The 19,234-nt window shown below is 39.2% G+C and overlaps 2 protein-coding genes across 5 annotated transcripts in view; both read right to left on the reverse strand.

Moving 5' to 3' along the window:
* Positions 1-8,055, reverse strand: part of MAB21L3 (mab-21 like 3) — a 30,606-nt gene extending 22,551 nt beyond the window's left edge. For all 3 annotated transcript variants that reach the window (XM_038185693.2, XM_038185701.2, XM_038185697.2), the window contains exon 1: positions 7,899-8,055. The gene's annotated coding sequence lies outside the window, so the exon portion shown is untranslated. The remainder of the gene's footprint in view (positions 1-7,898) is intronic.
* The window catches only part of SLC22A15 (solute carrier family 22 member 15), a 49,649-nt gene that overhangs the window by 7,207 nt on the left and 23,208 nt on the right, over positions 1-19,234 (reverse strand). Inside the window, exons 9-12 of one of the 2 annotated variants that reach the window (XM_038185680.2) lie at positions 18,417-18,537; positions 17,453-17,525; positions 15,354-15,542; positions 12,266-12,348 (exon numbers count right to left, since the gene is read on the reverse strand). In XM_038185680.2, the coding sequence (XP_038041608.2) occupies positions 12,266-12,348; positions 15,354-15,542; positions 17,453-17,525; positions 18,417-18,537 (466 nt within the window). Of the gene's footprint in view, positions 1-8,197; positions 12,349-15,353; positions 15,543-17,452; positions 17,526-18,416; positions 18,538-19,234 lie in introns of those variants that run through there. The other variant, XM_005022948.6, reaches the window with a different exon arrangement.

Consider the following 19,234-nt stretch of genomic DNA (forward strand, 5'->3'; position numbering starts at 1 on the left):
AAACTTGCAGGCTCAAGCTGTCAGGGCAGATCTCCACAAAGGGCAGTGCAGGCACACTGAAGAACTGAGGCCTACTGCCTTCCTGTCACACAAGGGAGCTCTGTACTGGCCCTGGCTTGGCTCCTTGTTGTAACCAGAAGCAGAATACTTGCTTTGAGTTGGGAACATAGTGAGTTATATCTCGGGAAGAGGGAAAAGTCATCAGTCATGCTACGAACTGTACAGAGGTGCTACGTACTATATGGTATACCCACCACTCAAAACGGGGTAGACAGGTCCCACCAAACTCAAGTACTTTTAAAAGCATAACACATAGCATAAAGTGAGCATAAAGATATTTACAGGAGATGTTGGAAGAAAGAGCACTTGGTCAAGAGAGGCATTATCCTGCACTGAACTACTTTCTGTACCAGTAGTTTTTACTTGCGCGAAGCACCTACATGCTGCTCGTGCTCGTTTCTCTGCTTCTATTAGGCTCACCCACAGGACAGCTGTTTCACGACGTTAGTAAAGGTGTCACCCTGCTCTGTCACGGCTGGTAAGCAGAGCAGCTGGAAGATCAGAATCAGGAGTCTGGGGTATGCTCATACTGCATGATGCAGCACCTGAGAGCTACCTACAGACACTCCTAAATAAAACAAATAAACAAACATTAGAGCACTCCAGCTCTGGGATTTGGTCCATGGCTCAATCTATAGCTGAACTAAAATAAAACTGAACTAGATTTTTAATGGTTCCTAAACTTGCAAACTTCCAAGTAAACCCATCTGCATAGATCAGCCAGCCTTCCCTTTGATGAGTCCTCATGACATGCCTCATTGTAGCTTTGCCAAGGCACTGCATGGATTATACAAAGTGCAGAGAAATGAACAAAATTGCCCACTTATAGCTGCAGAACAGATTGCAGGATTGTCATATCTTAGCTATCTCAGTAGCAAAAGCACGGAAGGGAAAATGAGATCAAAAGGAATGCTAATCTTTTTTTCTAGTGCATATTACCCTCTCCCTCCCCCAAACGGCAGTAAAACTGATCAGTTGCATCTTCATCATTGTTATTAGAAAAAGAAAAGGCAAGAATAAGTCATCCATGAACCACTTTTTCAAAGTTTGATATAATATTGTATGCTGTTGCCAAGCTTGATCAATAAAAAGTTGAAATTTCTCCCCCTCTTCCCTGCAGCACGGATTGTTCATTGAAGATGCTCCTAAGTAATAGAGCAGGATTAGAGACTTATTCACCAAGACAGAGAGAATTTGGCCACAAGTGTTTGTCTTGTGTAACCAACAAGATGCAAAATGACAATGCTGGAAAAGGCAGAGCAGAATCTCCCCCACAAGCACACTGCTGGGAAATACTCCATTACTCTAGCAGAAGTTTACTTTGGTTGAACTTCAGTTAAACTAAACTTGGTGTTTTGAAGTACTGAGTATTTTTGCCTGATAGCTGCTTGGTAGCTGGTAGGCAACGCTTACTCCTGTCATCACAGTTTATACCAGTACTGGCTCTCATTGCCAACCAAGAAGCATCTTTACCAAAATGTCCCTGACTTCACAGGATGGCACTTTATTTCCACACCTCCCATTTGATGGCTTCCAGAGATGTTTTCCCCTTACCACTGTGAAAAATTACGGACAGCAGAAACATCACAAAAAAAGCAAAGGCTAGAACTAACAACTAAAAACCAAAACACAGCCATGTGAACCACAGTCTTTTCCACATGTAACTTGCACCAACTTCCCCCATTCTTGGTCTCACCCTGTTTTTCCTTATCTTGGCCCAGCAAACACAACTGCTCAGTAGTTAAACAGGCTCCAGTTAGGTCAAGATACAGCCAGTTCCGATACAATGCCTTGGATAGTAATACTGTGTTTAATGGCAGCCCAACTTGGCAGTTCTGAAAGAAACGTGTGTCAACGCAAATGAAATCTGCAAACCCTGCCCAAGCGCTGGTGTAAAAGCAAATAATCCCAAAGGCTGCTCACAGAAGCATTCCATGTTCTCACCAGGCTGTCCATAGATGACACCCAGCCACCTTTCAAGCCAGTAGTTCCCTACATACGTAGTTAAAGTGTGTCTGAGAGGAAGGAACAACAAATTTGAATGGCTATGGGAACTGAGCACATAACTAGACACCTTTGAAAATCAGGGATTTCAATCATTTCCATGGTGAAACAGCAGCAAAAGTGAGAACAAAAGTAAAACCCTATGCATCTCAAGTACCAGAAATAAGTAAGGTTCACAAGAATTGGAAATAAGAGTAAAAGACAGCCTGTCTGGTAACTTTAGATCAAAGAGTGAGCAGTTCACGTATTTTTGGATACTGGTATATGTCTCAGATTCTAATCATTAATTTTGGAAAGGGCAATGAAGAAAACATTTAAGAGCTCAAAGTCTTAATACCTTGTGCAAAGTCTCAGGGGCTTGTAAGTAGTGTGAGAGATGTTTTTCTTTTAATAGTAAGCAATACAAAAGCAAGGGATGCTTTTGCACTGGTCTGTGCCCACAAAGGGTGAGCAGAGTCTGGCTGGATTATTGTTCATAGTTTAATTTTGAGGAAGAGTAAAATGTAACATAACAGAAGGCCCGGTGATGTTATCTCCCATGTAGACCACCTGCTTTCTTTAGTGTATACACTTTAAAATACTGATATATGAAGGGCTCTGGCACCTGCTCAAGTCACTAGCTATTTAAGGAGAATCTTTAAATTCATGATGAATATGCAAAGGTATGAAAGCCCTGTTAACCAGCACTTTCAAACAGAGCACTGCTCCCCATTTCCCCCAGTCCTGTTTATTCAGATACCATTCATTTACTGGACAGGAAATGTACTTAAGCTGTTTATCACCTCACTTCCAGGTAATGAAAACACAAGTTCAAATTCTGCTGTTCCCAAGATGTTTAGGCAGAGCCCCTGAGGACAGGGGGGCTCTGTTTTCTTGCATTTGCATAGCCCTTTAACGAAGGGGTGTAAATGTCAACCACTGTTTGTGAGCACTCCTCCAGTAGAAGTGTTAGCAGCAGCAACAACAGATATTTTTGTTATGTTAAACCCCCAAAGTGTTTCCAGTCTTTCAACATCAATCAGCACAACCGAAGCCAGTAGTAAATTGATTCTCACATTCCACTGGTGCCAGTTTTTGTTAGAAATGATTTGTGATAGATATAGTGGAATATATTGATTAGTACTGACAGTCCCAGTTTCCCAGGCGCTTTGTAGAGCTGCCATTCCAAACTGACCTGCTTTCCACCTTGTCAATTTTCTTCTGCAGTGGCCGTTATAAATATCTACTCTATTATGAGATAGATTTAATCCCCTCCAGAAAACAAAACAAAAAGGGTCAGGCAAGTAAAATCAGTACAATAAAATAGGTTTGCAGTGTTCCAAAAGAATTTGTTTTTATTGAGAAATTTTTGTGTCAGGGGAAGAAAAGGCACAAAATAAGTTACAAAGACATTATATGAAATGTATGAGTCAGAGGCAGTCTCAGAGCTGTTACAAGTCACCTAAAAGTTGGCTTTCCAACATAGATTAGCCTCTACAAAAATATTACAAGAATAAGTTTATTTCAAATGATCAAAATCATTCAGAAATTAACTGAGAACAAACACCAGCAATATTAAATTTTGACTAAATTCACCTGGGTTTACCATTATCTACCTCCCTAACTTGGAAGAAATATATCACTGGAAAATATGTAATATTACAGGATAACTTTTTTTTTCTTTTCTTTAAGCAACACATTTTATAAAATAAAACCCTGATAGTTACCTTTTGTTCCTCCAGTGAAGTACAGTACACATGGGTAAGGCAGTATGCATAGGAATTACATCAAGAAAACAAAATAGGTAAGTGCAATTAACCTAAATACTTCTACATTTGTCGCTATGGTCCCTCACCTAGTGCAAAGAATATCTTAAAAAGAGATGGACCCAACAGCTGTTCACAGAATACATGAAAATACCACCATAAAAGGTCTGTTGTAGAAAAGCCTTTGTTTTCAGTTGTGACTTCTCAGACCATGTACTCTTAACACACAGATTTTTCATCAGTACAACTCTGAATTAAAAACAGCACACTAATACAGTTAAAGTACCTTGAAATTTCTCAGTCCTCATTTCAATGTCAGAAGGCTAATAACACTCAGTATTCAACTCATCCAAATTAAATATATAAAAATACACGCACCAGCTATGTACAACTTATTTCACTACTGCAAACAAAAATCAATTCCCTGTATTCCCACTTTCCCATTACTCAGCTCTGAGCTGACCATGACTTTTTTTTTTTTTTTTTTTACTGTTGGTTCAAGCTGAACTGTGGAATAAGGAAAGTTTACGAGGCCTACAAGATAGAGACTATAGAAAGATTTGATTTCATGATGATGAAGGCTTGAGCAGAAATAAAGAAGTTTACCCCTTTGGCTGTTCCTCTGGTTAAATGGAGACCTAAGATCTGTCTTCTGAAATCACTGAGGATACAAACATGTCACCAGACACAGAACTTGGCAATAAGTGTCTGATTTTATCCTTAGGAATTTAATTTACTTGACCTAAGACAACAGTAACACAAGGGGAATACAGTACCACGTTCTGCTCACAGAAACTGTCAGCCCTGCAAGGCCTCGATTCACAAGGAAACCTTGCACTGTAATGCATTAGACATATCTGTCAGGGTTTTGGAGGGGGTGGCAGGGTGTCCTCTGGGGGAGGAGGTCAGGGACTGTCTTGTGCTGGTCCAAGCAACAGGCAGCACGGCAATCACACAATGGCTGAGGTTGGAAGGGACCTCTGGAGATCATCTTGTCCCACCTCCCAGCTGAAGCAGGGTCACTGAGAGCAGATTGCCCAGACCTTATCCCAGATGGCTTCTGAACATTGCCAAGGACTCCACAACCTCCCTGGGTAACCTGTGTCAGTCATCCTCACAGTAAAAAAGTGTTTCTCTGTGCTCACAGATCCTCCTGCCTTCAGTTTGTGCCCATTGCCTCCTAGGGACAGGGGGCACTGACCCACTGCACCCCAACACTGTGGCCAGTCAGAGTCTGGCACATCTGCAAAAGCTTATTTAAAAAGGGCAGTAAATGCCAGGAGAGCATTATAAAAGGAGGATGAGTAAAAGAGAGGACCATGCCAGAGCAGGAGTAGGAGAGAGGGTAGACAGCTAAGTAGGAGAAATGCCAAAGCAAAATGTAGCCTGATCAAGGGCTGAGAGAAAACTCAAAGAGACTGCAGCCAGTGAGGAAACCCACACCAGAGCATCTGGGTAAGAAACAAGGAGCAATGAAAAAACAGCAAGCCCAATGTGCTCATCTCCTGGACCACCTGCTGCCTTGCTGAAGGGCCCGAGAGTAATAGCCAAAGGATTGGAGACACCCCCCAGAACAGCAATTAAAAACACCTTAATTGGCAGTAAATTAAATTGATTAAAAATCCCCAACTCAAAACTTGTTGCAGGCAAGAAAATCTCCTCAACTGAGGTTAGTGTAAGAGTAAGGGCTTTCTGGCCTTCCAAAAAGCAAACAGTACACACAAGCGAACCCATAATCTAAGGGTATAATTTTTCATCTCCTTCAAATTTATAAGTTAAAGGCTTTTTAAATTTATTTTTAAGTATAACTTTAAAACCTACAAATCTTCCCTCTGTTTAAACCATGGATTACTACATAAATAAAAAATGGAAATTTCATAGTTTCCTAAAAATCAATTAAATAAGAAATTGACAAAAAAAAATTAACATAAGGAGGTAGTTTAAAAAACAAAATAACCAGATACAAAAAGGAAAGGTAGTGCAATAGACACATTCATATGAAAAATAGACTTTTGGTTTCTATGTGACATTCAAATTTTTAACAAGAAAAAAAGAAAATCTGTATTACTTTGGGGAGTGAGGAGCAGCTAGTATTCAAAACCAGTCATTTAGAGGCATACTAGAAGCCACAGCAACCACGATAAATACTTTTATTACAACTCACTCAGTCATCTGCTCTACATAATAACACTTTTAATCAGTTTGCAACACATTTTTCCTGCAAACTGCTATCAGAAATGCCTGCCTCCCAATCAAATTTCCATCATTTTAAAACGTTTTATTTGAACACAGAGGCACCAGATGCTTCTACCAGGCCATCCTTAAGGAAATAAAACTGCTTCAGTATTGACATCAAAGATTTTCATAATGCCATACTTTTTGCCTGCTGAAGCAGGTATAATGTAAGCACCTCAGGTGTGATGGTAGGCACCAACTTGTATGCGAAAGACCTCCTCCCTCTACAAACCTTTTGTAAATGAGGATGAACAAATAGTTATTTAAACATAAGCTTACGGAACAATGAGAGGACCCTGACACCTCATGGTCCCACTTCATTTTGCACATGCAGCAGGGACCACAAATGACTTCTTTCAAACCACTTTTGATGGCAGCCACCTCCTGCTACACAAGCTTTTACCAACTTGCCTATTTGCTGGCAAACAATCGGCCATGATAGGCATCAAATTTTGTAGTTGTAACAGGGAGTTAAAGCTCTGGACGTTATACTTAGCAAGGCTTCAAACTGTGGTTTTTATAAAAATCTGCTACATTCTGTGAAGCTCCAGACAAGTCATTATTAGCAATGCTAATTTGTCAGGCTGATTAATGAACTAAAATTCAATGTGCAGTTCTGACCAGGTTTTATCAGTCTTTGAGAATGAGCTTTGGCATTTGCAACTCAGGAGCAAACAGGCTCTGCGGAGTTCTCTAATGGCCACATGGTGTAGATTCTGCATGTTCTACAAATCCTACACTTCTTTTTCCCCCAGAAATAACCTACTTAAGTAGCTTCAGTAACTGAACAACAGAAGACAAGCAAACAAAGGTAACTCTGTCCCTAAACCTCTGGAGATGCTTGTAAATACCAGTTTTAGCCAGTTGTATGGAATAATTCCACATAAACAAAGCCAGAACTAGTTTTGGACCACTGCTTTCCAGCAAAAGCTGTCTTTGGCACTTACATCATCCAATTCTATGATGTTACTTTAAACATAGTCCCCATATCAAGTTGATTGAGGAAATTAAAAAGCTTTTTATAAAACAGGCATTTGCAATAAACTAAAGCAGAAAAAATCCACTACCTATTAGGCAAGAGCTTTCTTCAAGATGACAAAAGAAGCCAGTAGTACCAAAAAAGATGAGAAAGTTCAGTAAATGCAGACTGCCAGGATGAAAATTTTATACAGCTCTATTAGACTTAAATAACTGTAGCACCAGGATAATCTCAAGGTTACCACAAACTGCACAAGGCATTACAAATACACGGCATGAAAACAATCTGTAGAAATTCATTCACCCTCCATTCTGCACTTGGAGGTTTCCTTATGTTGGTCTTTCCTCCACATGATACATCCCATAGCAAGATACAAACAATGAGACTCAAAATACAGCTATGCTCGTCTCCTGTTTGGTAAACAGCTAAATATAGACATTTCTGACACAGGCACTGAGTGTCAGGACAGACTGACTTCTACCTTCAGATGACAGTACTGCTCACAGGCTTTTCTGACATATTTACTGCCAGGCTCACAATTTGTATGCACAGATGCCTAGATTCAGATGTGTTTCAAAGAGCATGATTAAAGAAGCTTTAAGAGTGGAGGAAAAAGCATAATTAGCACACCACCCTTCAGCTGAAACAAGATACTGACCAAAACTACATTTGGAGATTATGCAGAATACTCTTGTTCATGAGTTTTAGCTCAATGTTTCCATCAGCATGCTCCAGGAAAGGATTTTGTTCCTCATTTTCCCTTCTTCTTCAGTACAAAAAAAAAATATCTCTTGCATAATGTTTTGATGAAATGTGCTGGAAAACATACAGATAAACTGTTTTTCCCACAGTCCTGTGAGGAATATTCCACTAACCTCAGTACAGCCATGCAGCCTGGAAACCCTGTCGCAGAGTATGTCATGATCTGCACTGGGAGCAGATCAGCATGTGGCTACAACCCTTACAAAGTGGGCTGTAACAGAAGGTGGCAACTAGCTACAACCTGCCCCATGTTAATTATATCTCTTTGGAGTCACCTGTGGCCCTCCTTTAACACAGACCTTTTGAATTTGGGGTTATCTCCAAATCTCAGTTTATGAGCAACTTCCAGTCCCTAAAAGGTGAGTACTAGGCTTGTTTTCAGGGGATCTTTTTTTTAAAAAAACAAACAAACAACAACAACAAAAAAAAACATCAAATCACTTCCTTGTTCTATTTTTTCCAGGTAACAAAAATAGTCAGGTAGTAAAATCCTTTTAGAAGTATCACTACACAAGAAGTTTGGTGACAAGCCTGGATCAAATGCTCCTAATTTTCCTGTCTTTCTAAGGTGAAGCTAGTGTCTTAAGTGATGCCCAGTTATGTAATATTCTCCATCAGAGGGCTTTACAAATTTCAGTAATTTTAATCATAAGCCATCAAATACAAAAACTGAGTCTGCCACACATCACTTTGATCAAAAGTAGTGTTTTAATCATTAAAGCAGCCACGCTAAACAAAGTTGACATTAGATGGAAGTGATGAAACCAGTGTCCCTAACAGGACATCCTGGAACCAACGCTAGCTCTGAAAGGAGCTTCAAGTCAACACAAACAGCAAGAAGGGTATTTTAGCAGCTAATATCCTATACTTTCTCTTACCCTTGCCCTAAAGCATTTCTGTTGAATCCTCTATTCTTTCAACTCCCTCTGACAAATCCTCCTCTATGCTGTCCCACATGACTTGTCACTCCCCTTCACTCCTAGCTGTATTCAGGTATCACCCGTGAGCTCCTCAGACAACAGAATTCCAATTCTGTCTCAGGTGAGACACGCTTAGATGTAACTAATCAGCACCTCTCTCATCTCTAGCACAATCTAAGTCAGTTGGCTGAAAAAAAAACAAAACAAACAAAACAAACAAAAACAAAAACAACTGCAAAACCTAAGGAATCCAAGGAAGGAATTACCATCTTGGAGGTCAGTATCCTAGTGCTTGCACATCACAAAAAACTATTAACGAGGCAGAATACTTAATATACAAGGCTACTCTAAGAAGTGTGAAACAAGATTGTCACGCTTCACTCAACTACAGCAAAAATATTGTTTCAGACTCTTAGCATTACTATACATCATAAACATATATAACTAGTGCTGCATCAGTTCCCCAGTAGCTCCACAGGGCAAACTTACTGCCCAAACACAGATTTTTAAATGGGCCTATGCAGACTGCTTAAATACAAACTTTAAATATATATATATATATAAATATAATCACCAATATATACATAACCATTTAAATATAAAGCCACAAGCGCCCTGACCTTCTGACTTGGGCTTGTAAGTAACATAGTTGTGAAACCTGTAACAGCAAGCACTGTCTGATTAAAGAACTTCTGCTTAGCAATAACGTTCCACCTGTGTACAGAAAAATGCTGACCACACGGGCTACAAAACACTGCACAGCATCTCTCCCCAGCGAAAGCTACATATAGCACGAGTATCTCAGTAACACTCCCTGGGAAGACAAAAAGTGATCCTACAGATTCCTGTATCAGAAGGCCAGTTTTATAAAATAAAGCTCTGAAAAATTATATTCGTCTAACTGATTTGGACTTGAGGACACAAAGGAGGGTGGCAAGTGATCATAGCAAATCTGATGCTACATAGCTGATCTCCAGGAGTGATTCCTTCCTATAAAACTGCTGAATTGATTGGTCCAGAAGATATAACAACAGAAAACCCCTACAATTGACAAAAAAAAAAAAAAGCTACCTTTTAAAATTCCATAGGTGCAAACATGGGACAGATTTGAAGTTTGAAAAAGTGCAATTTTTATGAAAAAATGAAGATATTTTCTTCACTCTTGTTTTGGCAATTTTACCTCTGTATTTAGGATATAAAAGTGCATGAATAGAGAGGTAAGTTTGATTATAAATTGAAGACTGTCATAAAATCCAGCTCAGGTCCTGCAATGATCTCTCCACCTGAACAGTTACACCCTACTGTTCTAATGAAAGCTACATTGAGGTGTCCCATGGCATGACCAGGACCTCCAGTAGCTGGTGACACTAAAACTATGGAGGGAGGAAGGCTAACAGTTCCTGTCTGCTTTTCAAGGAACTTAACTCTATCAACTATCCAAGGAAGGACAATAAGTATCAGTATCACCCCTGACCTCCAAACAAACAAAAAAGTTGAATCTTGACAGCAAGGTGATACTGACAGGCTTACCACCATTTGCCTTTAACTAAACAGGGTTTATATCTTTAGAAATCAAACACCAAAACCAGTTACTTTTTCTAGCTGTCCATACTTCAAAACATGAATGCAAAATTATCTGTGAACACATTTAAACACTCCAAGAATTTCCAAGTACCTTATTTTGAGCAATTTTCTTGCATACAGAACAGCCAAATAAGGCAGAAAGAATATCCAACTAGGTTTAAAGGTGCCCTCCTACATCTACAACAAATATGCAACAATCTGGAAGAAAAAGTGAAGACTGTAAACTGGAATTCTTCAAGTAAAGCTCCTAACAGGCAAAAATCACAATACTGACACCTTGTGCACTGGGAGTAAAGTTCCCTGCTTTGCTCACAGGCAATGCCTAGACCAAGTTCTGATCAACTGGGAGTAGTGCATGCTTGAATCTGTAGCATAGTTGGCCTTTGCTCAGTACTACAGTTCCCCGTGAACAAAGTTCAAGCAGCTAGCTGTAAACTTCAGATACTGTTTAGTTTCACTTCCTTTCAGAGTAAATGAATTTTCCAGTTTAACTGGCATAAATTCAGCAGACAGCTTTTTTCTCTCTATTTATTTATTTTTTTAAACCCAGCTCTCACAGAAATGGCTAGCAAGGCTGGCAACTTACTTGCAGTCACTGTGCAGCAGGCACTTCACTAGGAACTCCAAGTATAAAAGCTATTAAATAGTTTAAGGAAACCAATCTTAATAAATAGCAAGCCACAGGTTAGAGAATGAAGATGATAGTGTAATCAAGAAAGCTGAATCTTCCTAAGGCCTCGCTGTTGTAGTCACAACATTTCCTTTGTTCATATTTCAAGATTCCATATCCTTCTAACGAAGAAGCTCAGTGTAAACAGGAGAATGAAGTTGTCTTCCTCAGCAAGGTCAAGTAATCAAGTAAACGCTGGCTTAGAGTTTCAAAACTTTATCAAACATGAAAAAAATAAGTAGATTCTAGCAGCTTCCTGGCAATAATCCTACAAAATGTAATAGCAGCCCACAGTTTCTCTTATCACTTCAAAGTTAAGTTTCTTCCAGAAATAAAAACACAAATCGGTCCACATAAATGAGCTACATATTCTAACACACACCTTACACAGTATGTGATAAACACCTCAGCTGTGTCCCATTCATGAAATTATATCCTTTAGCAGATTTACTTCACTGAACAGGCAGAGAAGTTGCTGAGCTTCAGTATTTATGGCAAAGTGAGGACAAAGTTAAAGTAGGCAAAGCTGTGGAACAGCAGTTTTAAGATGTGAGGAACATGTGGCAAATTTATGCATAAGACAGCCCAAGAAAATGTTTGGTGGATTAAAAGGTGAGAGAAACCAGCAACATCCTCTATGTCTGCAGACTTTGTGGCTGCTCTTTCCAGAAGTCCCTTCTTCCAGCCTTCCATCATCACAAAGTTCGCACACAGATCATGACTAACCAGCTGCACCCTGTAACTCTGTACAGGTGTTCATGTACAGAAAGAGACACCGTATGTTCACAGTTGCCTCTCCGCAACTCAATATGTGGAACCCATTTTAACATAAAATTTCTAGAGTTTGCTCCCACTGGGGTAGCACACAGCACAGTGTGACCCCTTTCACTCTACCAAAGCAAAACAGTGGACATTTTCAAATTTATCAATATATGCTGACTCAAAACCAAGCACCTTGAAAAGAAAATGTGTATGCTGATGATCTGCCCAAATGATGGATAATTTCCTAGGCTTCAGAAGTGCATCAACCTTCCCTTGCTCTCTCACCTGGCTTCAAATGTAAACTGTGCATTCTTATTCTGGCCTACAAGAATTTGAATGGCTGTCTCGTATGAAGAGTATCAGTGGTGTAATTAATCTGAACAGTACTCAAGCTCCAAGCTCTTCTCCTAGTCAGGAAAGACAAAGGCATTTGCCCAGTTACATTCCCTGACAGATGGTCCCCAGTACTCTCGTCTTAGAGCTGGACTGACTGGACAAGTAAGAAAAGGTATGAAAACAGGTCAGTGTTCCTTCTTTTCATTACTTGATCATATGGGTCTCTTCATCAGCATCATAAAACTCCTCATCTTCACTTCCACTTCCTGCAGAATTGTCCTTGTCTCCAGACTAGAAAGAAAAATGAAGTAATTGGTTAACGTAGAAGCCATCAAATCAATCTGAAAATATTAGAGCATGAACCATTATACATATGCTGGAATGCTGATAGAGAAAAAGAAAAGGCAGGGCAAATCACTATTAACACTTTGTGAATTGTTTGTGCTCTTGGTTTTGCAAAAATCTCTTGGAAAGAGCCCAACTGGATGGAATTCCCTTGGTTCTACTGATGGAGCCAACATCAGTACACTAGAGACAGTACAGACAGGAGAGAAAACAGGGCAGGCAGGCTCAGAACACAACGATTAATTGAGGATGGAAAAACTTACTTAATCAAGTACTACTTCATGTGTAGTGTGTGCATTTTATTATGCAAATTTAATTTAAAAAGATCCCCTTCTAGTTCTAATCAAAGGTGTTATGGAAAAAGGAAAAAAAAACATTACCAGTTATAATGTGCAGAAACTAAACTCTTTGATACAGACATGTTTACTCCACCAGCGTCCTTCCAGCAACATAATTTACACCATATATCCAAACTGAAGTCAGCTATTATAGCTAATTGATTTTTATTTGGTCAGAAATTTAATTTTTCCATGAAAACAATGTGGACTATCCAAGTTAAAGAGAGTCCATTGCCAGTATGAATTCCTTTTAGCTTAAATGAGTATTTCGGATTTTTTCCAGTATGCTTACATCCATTTTAAGACTTCTGTCTGCCTAATCATATGCAAAGAAGGGTGAGAGGGAAGGTGAAAAATAGAAAAATGGAAATCATATTCCTGACTGACAGAACCACACAAGCAAAATCTGTATCTTTAGATCTGTCTTCAGTGGAGATTTGCTACAGCAATGTGCGTTAACTGCAAAAGAATTTCAAACAGTTTGAGCTCTAGGAACTGTCAGAAGATATAAAGGGAATCATGTTACGCTTTTCTCTGAATTTCTAAAATTATTTGAGGAGAGTCAGATTATCACTGGATGCTGTCCAACTTGAATATCACATTCATGTATGTTAACAGGGACAAAACATCCATTTCAGGCAACCAGAATGCATGTTATCCTGAAAGTGGTACAAAAGGACAATGGATTCCACAGGGGAAATTCAGGGTATGCCAAATAAATTCTACAGCTTTCTTACAGCGGCTTCATAAGACCTCTCCATGGCCTTGTCAAATAGGGTTAATGTTTAACAGCTTTCCATTTTATCAGCGCTTTCTTTGTTGTAGCTTTAAAATAAATCCTTAATGTGCCACAGACATTCCAGATACAACTTTACTGAAGTTACAGTATTACTCCAGGTATTACTCCAATACTGGAGTGAATGCAAAAAAAATTCTGGAGTGAATGCACAGGTATTACTCCAATACTTACAGTATTACTCCAAGTTGGGTGCACATTGATAGATAGATGCATAACTGGTTACACACCTAAGGGTGATACTGACCTTACTTGGTTAAAAAGGAAAAGCTTGATTTTTCTCTCCTCTGAGTTAAAATAACTGCATTCTTTGCTAGAATTACTTTTTGTTAGTAAGCCCTCTGCAATGTTAAGATGTAATAATAATGTAATTACCAAAATAATAGCTGGTATAAACTTGATGTAAAGGTACATGACAGATTTGTGTTGGCAGCAAGAATATGAAGCCATAACAAGTTATCCAATATGGTTAAAGATGTTTATATAATGTGCGTGTCAAGTATCAAATTAATGGTTACAGGATGGTTACAGGTCTACCTCTTTCAAGCTTTCTTCAAGGGGGCTTTCAATACTAAACTGCTGTCCTTTCAAGAATTATTAAAGCTGAATTTGGTAAATAAGGTAATGTGTTGAAGCCTGTCAAAGGAAGGAACTGTTCTGATTATAGCAGTTAGTTTTACTCTGCCTCCTAATTTCTGTGAAAATAAATCTAAATTTATATAGAATCTAAATCTGCAAATCTCAGACTGCTTTACTAAAAATTAAGTAACTGAAAGTAAAAGCTTTATACAGATCCTGTCTCGTATCAACCTAACAGGACAAGCAACATTTTGATATGAAAGAGCTGCCCTTCAAGTCTTCTGACCACTTCAGTTTTTACACATCCACTGATACTTCGAATTCTGAGACCAGAATTTTTGAGACCAGGATTTAGACATGAAGATAATACCCACATGTAAACAGTAAACACTTACTAACTTCTAGCTACTTCTCTCTAATCCCACACCATTCACAGAAGAACAAAGTAAAAAAATCTCTACAGGACAGGAAAAATAGATATATCTTAATTTTGTCAAACTCCTAGACACTTCTCAAGTTTAAAGTGAAGTGACAAACACACAGTCAAGGAGACTTCACTGAAAAACGTTTTAGATAAAGTATTAATAAAGTATTTAAAATATTTCAATAGTTTTAATAGTTTTTAAAATAGTTTTATAGTTTAAAATAAAGTATTAAAATAAAGTATTAATAAAGTATTTCTTTATGCTTATACCTGGGAGTTTTGCAGTTCCAACATACTCGGCTAATCTCATTTTCCAGACTCAACAGTGAGAAAGATCTTAAATTACTCTATCTTTAACCCTTTTAAACCCTCTCTTGGGCAGACCCAACAGCTGATGCTGTAGAACAGCAAGCGCAGGTCAGAACAGAAGTACAGCGTGCTGCCTTTGAGAAGAGTCCATCACAAATGGATGTCTCAAAACCTTCAATGGCCGGCTTCATACGAAGGCATGCTGCAGGAATCCACCTTAGATTACAGAGGCACAGATATCACCAAGGCCTTTATCCCAAAGGAAAACAACTGTTAGTTTCTGGGCTTGAAGGGATAAACTAACCCAGCTATGTTTCACCCTGCATTCCCATGGAACATTTCAGATGTGACGGTAAAGTTAGTAAACCATCTCCTGTATCTGCTTGGGATCTATACTCCACAGGCCAAGAATCACTTTCCTAGTGTATTTAGAGTGTCATATTTGAACTGACAACTGAAATAAATATGACAGATAAATACAAGGGAAAAAAAAAAAAGAATATACCTGTGAGCCATCTAGGGCTTGCAATGACATGGCTTCATCCCCCAGCCTCCAGTACGAGCACACCTGCAGGTCTGAAATCGTTTCTAGCAAAGGGCTGTTTAATGTCTCTGGCAACAATAAACTTAGGAGCCCAGACAAAAGACCAGTTGCTCCAAATACAATGTAAGGCAGAGACCACTGTACAGATTTCTGTAAACGAGAGCAGAAAGAGAGAGTTAAGTAGAGGTTAATGTAGCTCATACTACATATTTAAACAGTCAACCTTTACAACCATTTCATGTGGCAGCAATGATGAAATTAAAGTTTTCAGGAATGTAATGAATTCTTAACTTTGAAACCTTGAGTTCATATTCAATTCAACTAAGTTGAACATGAGCCAACACTGTGCCTGTGCTGCAAAGAAGGCTAGTGGTATCCTGGATTGAGGGAGATGTTCCTTTCCCTCTAACTCAGCACTAGTGAGGCCACACCTGGATTCCTGTGTCCAGTTCCGAGCTCTCCAGTGTAAGAGATGAGGACATACTAGAAAGAGCCCAGCAGAGGGCCACAAACGTGCTAAATGTACTGAAGCATTTCACATATGAGGAATAGCTGAGAAGGCATGGTCTGTTTAGCCTAGAGAAGGCTTAGAGGGGATCTTATTAATGTATACAAATATCTGCAGGGAGGATGCAAAGAGAATGGAGCCAGGCTCCTTCCAGTGGTGCCCAGTGATGGGGCAAGCATCAGCGGGCACAAACAGAAACCCAGAAGGTTCTATCTGAGCATAGGGAAACACTCGTACTATGAGGGTGACTGAGTACCAGCAAGAGGTGTGGCCAGCAGGTCAAGGGAGGTGATTTTCCTCCTCTACTCAGTTCTTGTAGTTCTTGGAGAACGTAGTACTCCATCTGGAGTACTACGTTCAGCTCTGGGGCCTCCAGCACAAGAAAGACACAGGCCTATTAGAGCAAGTCCAGAGGAGGGCCATCAAGGGCGATCAAAGGGCTGAAGCACCTCTCTTATGAAGGCAGGCCGAGGGAGTTGGGGTTATTCAGCCTGGAGAAGAGAAGGCTCTGGGGAGACCTTACAGTGGCCTTCCAGTACCTAAAGGGGGCCTACAGGAAAGCTGGGGAGGGACACTTCGCAGGGAGTGTCGAGATAGTACAGGGAGATAGTGTCGAGATAGTACAGGCTTTAAACAAAAAGAGGGAAGATTTAGATTAGATACTGGGAAGAAATTATTTTCTATGAGGATGGTGAGGCACTGGAACAGGTTGCCCAGAGAAGCTGTGGATGCCCTAACCCTGGAAGTGTTTAAAGTCAGGCTGGATGAAGCTTTGAGCAACCTACCTGAGTGGAAAGTGACCCTGCCCATGACAGAGACGGGTCATGGTGTTCATAATTACTTGATCTTTAAGGCCCCTTCCAACCCAAACTGTTCTATGATTCTACAGAGAAAATTAACTCTGTCTCAGACAAAACCATCGATACTATCAGAGCCACACAGATTTTGAGATGGACTTTAAAAGGAATGCCTGCTGAATCCATACTCAATTCTTATCCATAAAGCATACTTTTTAAACAAAGGCAACACCACTTTGTAACACACAATCAAAGATGTGTTGGTTAGAAGAGATCTCTGGACAACATCTAGCCTAACCACCAATTCAAAGCAGGGCTACAGCCAACACTACACCAGGCTACACAAAGCTATGGTTGACCAAGTGGTTAACAAAAGGTCCAATGTGCTCATTTACCCTTTGATCTTGATATCTTGATGCAGTTATTCTTTTAACCACCTTTTCTGTTTGTTATTCTATGCTTATTGTTTAAAATAGGAATCATCAATTTGTTATTTTCAAATGACAATATTGCTGAGGTCCACTGTAAGTCCCAAAATTCTTATAGGACTAAAGTATCTTCTGAACTAAATACTGGGATTTTCTAATTACAGATTACATCCTAATGTGTTTAGTCTACCATGATAATGTCCAAGACATACAATTTACAGATGTTAGCTTATATAATTTACCCCAAATATTCCCACTTCTGCAAGCTTCTGATGCATCAGAGCCACAGAACAAAAATATTTAAAACAGTGAGAAGTTCAGACAAACCAATGAAGGGACAAAAGGAGCAATGATTCCACCAACACGGGAAAACATGGAGCAGGCACCCATTCCAACATTCCTAAGAAAAAAGCAAAAATCATTAATCAGTGACATTTGTATAGGATGAGCTAGGACTTTAGAAGGGTTAGAAGTTGCAAGTGCAAGAAAGGACTTAATCAGCCAGAAGCCTCAGTCATGACCCTGACCTCATTAACTGGCAACAAAAAGTGAAATGCAACTGAAAACATCTGAAGACAGGAATTAAAACATCAAAACATACGACCGGAGAGAAGCACAAATACCCTGCAAATTCAGATTTCTAACATATGTCCACATGTAAAGAGACAAAGAGTGATTTCAGTCAACACATCTCATCTCTGCCTGAAATTTTGGCTGAATTCCTCTATCCAAATCAGCTGATCTGCCCACTCACAAGAAAAACACCATAGGACTGGTTTCAATCCCATATAATAGGTGCTTTTTTTCTACTTGGTCACCACAAGCACAGGGCACTTCTTCCTCTGTATCATCAAGTTACTTTTATAAAGCTTATTGACAGGTCATCTGCAGCACTGTTGGTTAACCAAGCATGAACATTTAAGAGATGTCTGGTTTATAAAGCAGTGAGAAACCCACAGATACCACTCATTAAAAAGAATGATAAACAATTGTATTGTTATCCTCACAAGTGGAGAGAGGGCTGTGAGCATACCAAGCATCCAAGAGGGTTATTTTTACTGTTACAGAGAATATGGTTATGCTGAAGAGAATACTACAGATTTGAGGGAGACAGAGGTGAGGAGAGGATAAGGGAAGAGGTTTAGTATACAAGATTCTACAGGTAAACATTGTATGTTAAGTGAACATCTCAAATGAAAAGGGACACTTGATAGAAAAAAGCAAGGCAAGTAAAAGGTGATCCTGATATAAGAACCAGAAAAATGAAGGCCTTAAAATTAACTTGCATTACCTGATCACTGTGGGATAAAGTTCTGACGTGTAGATATAGACAATATTAAATGCAGCACTGATTGTCAATTTTCCCAGCAAAGAAAGAGAACGACTGTTCACCACTGCAAACACTCCAGTATCTGAAAGAGAAAAAGTAATTCAGTGTTCCAAAGCATTATGAAGATCACATCTCAGTAATCACTTCAATCACACAACAGTATGGAGCAAAACAATCTATTGACGAATCTGCTATGGCAGGCAAACGTTTTTCTATTAAAGACCAGTATTTGTTGGAGGTGATTTGTACCTTCAGGAGAACTCTCAAAACTCAAGAGAATACAAGGAGCCTTCTTTTAGGCAGCAGTGGCAGAAGTCATCCAACAAAATTTATATTCTGTGTTTACGGATTTATTTTCTTTATCTGTGCAATTAAATTTGTACAAAGAGGAAAAACTCTCCATAAAACACACCATGAAAAAGCAACTCAAAAAGCACATTTTAAATTAATTGTAGACTTGTTACTAGCCCAACATTATTTCCATTTTATCAAATAAGAGCCAACAGGAGAAAAATGGATTAAATGACAGAACAGTCCCAGAGACTGTGGTAGTGAACTATTCGAGACCAGAAAAAAAAAAAAACTGAGAGGATTTTGTTGTTTCCTTGTCCTCAGTGTTATAATCAGAGACATCTCTGTAGAGTTAAAATCCTGCATGAAGACCCTATTAGAATGTCAAATTTTAGAAATGCAGGATAAAAATCCTATAGACATAACAAGAGCTGAAACAAAACAAAAAAGAAACAACAAAAAATCCCACACATTTTCTGGTCTACCAT

The sequence above is a fragment of the Anas platyrhynchos genome, chromosome 1 (genome assembly GCF_047663525.1).
Source record: "Anas platyrhynchos isolate ZD024472 breed Pekin duck chromosome 1, IASCAAS_PekinDuck_T2T, whole genome shotgun sequence".
In the NCBI taxonomy this organism is placed as follows: Eukaryota; Metazoa; Chordata; class Aves; order Anseriformes; family Anatidae; genus Anas; species Anas platyrhynchos.